The sequence below is a fragment of the Aristolochia californica genome, unplaced genomic scaffold (assembly GCF_029961685.1).
Source record: "Aristolochia californica isolate CCGP_79_NKW_82.1479 unplaced genomic scaffold, dmAriCali1.0.hap1 SCAF_3, whole genome shotgun sequence".
In the NCBI taxonomy this organism is placed as follows: Eukaryota; Viridiplantae; Streptophyta; class Magnoliopsida; order Piperales; family Aristolochiaceae; genus Aristolochia; species Aristolochia californica.
Window position 1 is genome coordinate 48,389,475 of NW_027181992.1, and position 7,071 is coordinate 48,396,545.

Sequence of the window (7,071 nt, forward strand, 5' to 3'; positions counted from 1 at the left end):
AGGAGCAAAGGTCTCTTTCTATCCTGAGCTTACACTTCGAAATCATTTAAATAATGATCTATTTTCTTTACAACGAAATGAAACAATTCATTGGAAGTAGCGGTCTAGATTCCGCTGGCTGACCGAAGGGGATGAGAATACAAAGTTTTTCCATACCATCGCATTAGCTAGATGGAGAGCTAACCGTATCACCTCCCTCTGCTGTGGAGACCAGTGATTACGGATAGCCTCTCCATTTCTCACACTCTTGTCAAGTATTTTTCATATCTCTACTCGAAAGAGTCTTTCAACCGGATTGCCCTTCACCAACTCCATTTATGTCATATCACCTCCGAGGATGCTGACCGCCTGGAGCGCCCCTTCACTATTGAAGAAATTGATCTTGCAGCACTCGATATGCCCATTGATCGGGCTCTTAAACCAGATAGCTTCAACGAGGTGTTCTACAATAAATTCTGGGATACCATTTGGAATGATGTGCATGCATTTGTAAAATAATTTCCATCAGTGTGGTCACTCACAAAGCCATTGGTGCGTCCTTAATTGCATTAATCCCAAAAAAAATAAACTCAGCCCAGTCCCAAGATTTCAAGCCTATAAGCCTCACTACCAGCTCCTATAAAATCATTGCCTACATTCTTGCTAATCGCCTCCGCTCCACCCTCCCTCAAATAATCAACCCCTGTCAAAGCGCCTTCATCAGAGGTCGAAATATCCTTGATTCTGCAATGGCAGCCCATGAGTTACTAGACACCTTCAAGAAATCTACCCTCCTGAAAATCGTTATCAAACTTGATTTTGAGAAGGCATTTGATCGGGTCAACTGGAAACTCCTTGATTATCTATTTGGCACCCACTAGAGGTTCAGGATGAGATGTTGTATTTCAAATGCATCCTACTCACTCCTTGTAAATGGCAAAAGTTGTGGATACTTCAAAGGTTCAAGGGGAATCCGCCAAGGGGACCCCTTGAACCTTCCTTTTTACTCTAATTGCGCCTGGCGTCAATGGTTCGTTACGCTAAGGTTTCTCGTTGGCTTAGTTCTATCTCCTCTGATCCCGAGCAAGATATCTTCCTCCTGCAATATGCTGATGACACTATCCTTTTTGGCGTCGGTATAATGGACCAAATCGTCCACATAAAAGCACTTTTGAATATGTTTGAACTCTCATTCGAACAAAAGGAAAGCTGGACAAATCTTCCATCTCTGGTTTCAACGTGGACAACCATATCCTGCTCTCAATGGCCAATTATTTGGGCTATAAAACTACAAATCTTCGAAACAGTTATTTGGGTCTACCTCTAACTCCTAACTTGCCGTCCAAAAACAACTGGCATCCAGTTATTGAGCGTATGGAAGGACGCTTGCCCTCCTAGAGGGAAAAATTTATCTTGAGGGCGGGTAAGCTCACTCTCATCAAATCGTGCATTCATGGAATTCCGAGTTATTTTCTCTCTCTATTCCACTGCCAGCAGTAGCTTAAAAGTGGCTAGAAAGCCTAAAAAAAAAGATTTTTGTGGGGTGGTCCTAATGGAGAAAGGAAATATCAGGATGATATATGTCAGCCCTTACACCTTAGCGGTCTCGGTATCCGGGATATTGCAACTACCAACTTTGCTTCGCTTCTGAAATGGATTTGGAGGGCGTTCATTGCTACCAAAGCAAATAAATCGAACAATTGGTGGACAGTAGGGGGCCGTCGGTACCGCATGTCTCCTGTTTGGAGGAAAATCTCGTTGTTGCTCCTTGCTTTCAACAAGGTAGTCAAATGCTACCCAGGTAATGGTTGTACCACAAAATTTTGGACAGATTTATGTTTGGGGGACAAAACCCTTGACATAAGTTTTAGTCCTATCTCCTTATTGACCAGAGAAAAAAAATGCTCCTATTTTGGACTTATGGTTTGAACATAGCAGTTGAAATTTTAACCCTTGAAGAGCCCTCACAAACTCATAAGCTTTTCTGGCTTCAAACCTTCTCTCTTGCCTTTCCAAAGTCAAAAACCGAGTGCACATATCGGATACCCTCATCTGGACCCCATGCCCAAAAGGAATATTTACTATAATCTTTGCCTACAACCTCCTTCGCAGCCCCGACCCCTCCCAACCTCATCACCCTGCTGCAATTGCTTGGTCCTAGCTTGCCCCGTTTCGCGCAAAATTCTTTACCTGGTGTGCTTGCAGAGGTAAGATTCTCACTTTGATTCCCTTATCAGACGGGGCAGCCCCATCCAGGACCCTTCCTGCCCATTTTGTCAAACTAATCGAAAAACTGTCACCTATGTCCTCCTCCATTGCCATTATGCACAAACAGTCTGGTCCAACATTCTAAATAAAATCGGAATTAATTACTGTGTGGCCCAAAATTTACCTTCAATTATCCTCTTCAATTCAAACACATGTCTCCCAAAACTTGGAAAATTGTTACTCTCCTGCTGTGTAGGCCACATCCCTTGGGCCCTCTGGAAAGAAATAAGCAAATGCAAATTTCAATTCAAATCCTCCCCCATCGAGGTAATTGTCAACAATATTATTCGTCAGGTCTCTATATGGCTATTGACCCTGAAGGAATTTATCCATCTCAGTAATTCTGACTTTAGAAGTAATTGGAGGTTGATCACTAAGATGATTGGTTCCCCCCGCCCCCCAACAACGAAGATTTGGTCCCCCCCACCTCCATTGAACTTTGTTGGTAGTGCCTTTGGCTGCCCAAGTCTAGCTGGATTCAGAGGAGTTATTCATGATGATAAAAATCAACTTCTCTACACTTTTGCAGGACCTCTGGGGATCTCTAATTCTACTACTGTAGAACTCAACAGGCTACTTCAAGGACTCATAGTCTTCCAGGACTACCTCGATCGGCCCCTCATCATTGAAAGACATCGATTGGTTTGCAAAAGGAATTCACCCTCCCTGGAGACATTTGGGACATTTATTTCGAAATTTGTAACATAATTTGTAATCTAAATTGTATATGAACTCACACCCCTAGATCTGCCAATCATTTCTCAAACTTACATGCTAAACGGGGATCTTCCCTCCAACACCTTGTTGTGGAGGTCGGTCTTCCCCAGTAGGTTGTATATTTTTTCTCAACTTTTTTTAATATTCACACACTTTCCCTCAAAAAAGATTGGATAGCTCCGCCTTACTAAGTAGAGAAGGGCGGAGCCCCTCATCCACCTCTACAAGACCTGGTTACCTTCGATCATGGAGTAGAAGCACAAGACCATGCCTCACAATTCCCACGCGCCAAACAAAGGTAGAACACGAAGTTGAGTCTGGTGAGTGGCTAGCATCTCACATATGCAGACCCTCCAAACCATGTGTCCCTCGGGGTCAACACAATAGTAGAGCTGCTACAATAGACAATGATGCTAGCGATTGCATCAACATCTCGATTGGTAAAACTGATGTCTTGATCACAGGGAGTTCACCACTATATCCACTTTGTTGCAGAGTTTGAGGGACCAAATGGGGCAGTAGATTTTGGCCAATTTGGCAAAACCATAGTGGAGCTCCAAATCAAAGAAAGGGAGTTAGCCAAAAAAAGAATGTCGTGGAGCCCTAGAGGTAATCATAAGATCCATTCTTCCTTCTCCCAGGAGTTTGAAGTAGAAGACTATGAATATCATTGCAAGAGAATATATAAAGAGGAGAAGCTAGAGACCAAAGGTCCAACCACAGCACCACCATTTTTCTGTAGGTCGACAAAGAGATCTCGTGAAGGAGTGCCCAGGGCATGATTTGATATCAAAGAGATCAGAATCTTCAATAAATGAAAATTGATTTCTTTGCAGGAATTTCAGACTGCCCTCAATTGCCAAGATTCTAAGTATGATCATCCCACCATTGAGAAATATTCAAAACCACAACTAAGAGAAGAGGTCTCTTTTTCATGTGCTTTTCCCTCCCTCTAAAGTGGGCTTATATGTGCCTTCTTTATTTTTGTTTCTCAAAATACTAATTATTTTATATAATTAGTGACACTGTACCCTTAAACTTCACAGATTCCGTTGGTTGTATTTGGAATTTAAGCGTCTTATGACATCTAGTCTGCTACACTTAGAAATATAATATCTTGTCCGTATTTGGAAATTATCCTACAACTAAATTGTTGTCATGAACATCAGAAAGCTAAGCACCACGATAAGGGAACAGTACAAATACATGCAGCAGGTACTTTCAAACATCCGAATGCAAAACTCCAATAATTTGACAAGAACAACTAGAAGAACAGTAAAACCAAACTCAGAGAGCAGGATGCTTAACAAAGGAGAGAGGACACGCTCCCCAAATACAAACAAAGACTCGATGAAAGCTGCATAAATAGGAAGAAGAACAATTGAAAGCAAATAGACATGTAGGCAAAAGGAAAGCAGAAAAGCAAGAGCAGCATAAACAAAACAAACCCGTGAAAAAAATATATACAAACACCCACCTTCAAACACTTCCCACGGCGCATACTTGGAGGAAGGAAATGACATCTTGGACGATTTAGAAGTCGCCAAAAACGTCTGATTCCGCAAAGCAGACCAGAACCTGCGACAGGGAACTAAAAGGGCGCAATTTCCGGCCAATTTGGGGCTACTTCTTCTCAGAAGTGTTGAACCTAGCCTTCCAAGTCCGTTCTTCATCACTGTAGACCTTACTTTTGTCAGAAACTACCTCAGACGGAACGTAAAATTCCCTTCGATCTTATTCAGGTGCACCGAGTTATGTTGTCGAGGCTATAGATCCCTGACATTCAAGATGTCTCACGGTTGGATACAAAAGATCAAAAAATTATTATCAAAAATCTAAAATTAAGTGAGTAAGAAACTAACAGAGAAAAATCTATTAACAGATTTGCACAGAAAACCTTATTAACCGAGAGAGCATGAGAAGAAGAAATGCAAAACCTATTAACATAGAGAGCAAGAGAGAAGAAAAACAAAATACACGAAACCCTTACCTAGAGTACGCTAATCCTGCTGCCTCCAATGCTCTTCGTCACAAAATCAAGGGAAATGGGAAATTCAGGAGGTTTCATCGGCCAAAAATATAAATCCTACTAGTGTAAAACTCATGGAATTGACTTACTCGATCCTCTACCCAACCCGATCGTAAAATATTCTGTAAGGAGATTTGGCCAAAAATATATTTAAAATAAATATTAAAAAAAGTATAAAAAAATTTGTTTTAATTTATAATATATTAGTTCTAGTTAAACACGAAGGAAATTTTAATAGTCGATCAAGTTATGAGATTGCTCGCAGAATATAAAGTGAACATATTGTTCACTATGTTGTGAGGTCTAAACATCACATGTAAGAATTAAGATTGACAAATATAAAGTGATTCTCTAGATAATTGAAAGCCTTTTAAAACACGGAGATACTACATTTAAAACTTTTCAAAAAATACATGTCAAATAAATTGTATATATAATTATGCATACATTTTACATAAAATTGAGAATTACCTCTACTTAAAATTGGGCATAAGGGTGGCATCGAATCCAGCTAAGTCTGAACCTTGTTTAAGCCGAGTTTGATTTAAATATTTTGAACTCGAGCTCGAACCGACCCTAGCCTCGAGCCTAATAATTTTAACCGAGTTCGAGCTTAACCTACATTTAATACCCTATATAAAATATATGTCAAATAAATTATATATAAAATTATGCATACATTTTAAAAAAAGAATGATAGGAGAGGTTCAGGATTGAATTTCAATAATGGATTAGAATGCACCAATATTAATTTTTTTTACTCCAAATGTTGTCTAGCTTATTTTGTAATTTTTGAATCTGGTCATAAATTTAATACAGCCTCCTTAGTGCCCCTGGTTGAAAATTTATATTCTAGGAAAAACTAGAAATATTTTTCCTATGATACATATTTCCAAAAAACCTTTAAATAAAATCCTATTACTATTAGTGACTTATTAAAAAATTACAAGAAATATTTTAAATTTTTCTTAGGAAAGTTAAATGGACTTCTTATTGCCTCTTCAAGGGAAATAAATAAAAAATAATAATCAATCTAATATATTATTATACTTATCGATAAATTTTTAATCAAATAAAATGTCAAACACAAAATTGCTATGAAAATTGCTTCATGCTAAAAATATTACAACATCAACTGTCAAATACTTATTTAAAAAATTTCTATATGGTTTTCTAGCCCATCTTGGCATGAAAATCTTACTTAGAAAATTATATGATTTTTAATAAGAATTTTCAATTAAAAAATATTTACAAAAAAAATGAGACACTAATAGTCCCTACAAACTTATTTTTACAAAATATATTTCCAATTTCTTCAAGAGCTATTAGGAAGGAGAGTTTAAGATTTTTTTTTTTTCACTTTATGATCTCGCACATGCAAAATCATCTTTGCACTGAGAGGAGGGGGTGGGGGGGTTTGGTTTGAGGAGGGGAGATTTCTCTCCTTAACTTAGGTATCTTTGTTTATGGTTTTTCGCAAAGACGACGCGGAGGGAAGGGGGTTAGCGGCACCGACAAGGACCTGTGTTCAGGGATGACGGCAGTGACGGAAGCGGCGGCGACGGAAATAGAGGCGAAAGCAAACGAGGGGAGGAAAAAATCAAACCGAGGCGGCCGACAGGCAGCTATCGACAACGACAAAGGCGACGACAACAACGGATGGGAGGGGCTCGATGATGACGAGGGGAGGAAGAGTTTCCCCCCTCCCCTCACTCTCACTGTCACTCCCCTGCACCCGCTCCTGACTTAGCCTGTTAATGAGTCGGCTCGTGAGCTTTCGAACCGGACTTTGATTTGGTCGAGCTCGGTTCGTTAATTTAAACGAGTTGATCCCGAATCTCGAACTCGGTTCTAGATCTAGGTATACCAAATCAAACCGAGCCGTTCGAGAACCGGCTTTGTTCAAAGCCACCCCTAGCCATCACTAGAGTAGGCCGTCGTGGACATTAGCTCGTAACGAAGGAGCTTGTTGAGATTATGCTCATAAGAGCTTGATGGCAAGCTCTTTTTCCAAGGGGTGTGTGATGTTATGATCCTGGGTTAAGTGTTTGGCTTTCCACTACCTATTAGGTTGGTCA

The 7,071-nt window shown here is 39.9% G+C and overlaps 1 protein-coding gene across 4 annotated transcripts in view; it reads right to left on the reverse strand.

Annotated features, from left to right (window-relative positions):
* Positions 1–5,089, reverse strand: part of LOC137959035 (nifU-like protein 4, mitochondrial) — a 44,073-nt gene extending 38,984 nt beyond the window's left edge. For 3 of the 4 annotated variants that reach the window (XM_068806302.1, XM_068806300.1, XM_068806299.1), the window contains exons 1-2: positions 4,955–5,089; positions 4,442–4,740 (exon numbers count right to left, since the gene is read on the reverse strand). In XM_068806302.1, coding sequence (XP_068662403.1) covers positions 4,442–4,637 — 196 coding nt within the window. In that variant the 5' untranslated portion in view covers positions 4,638–4,740; positions 4,955–5,089. Of the gene's footprint in view, positions 1–4,441; positions 4,757–4,954 lie in introns of all 4 variants that reach the window. The other variant, XM_068806301.1, reaches the window with a different exon arrangement.
* Between the last annotated feature and the right edge of the window lie 1,982 nt (positions 5,090–7,071).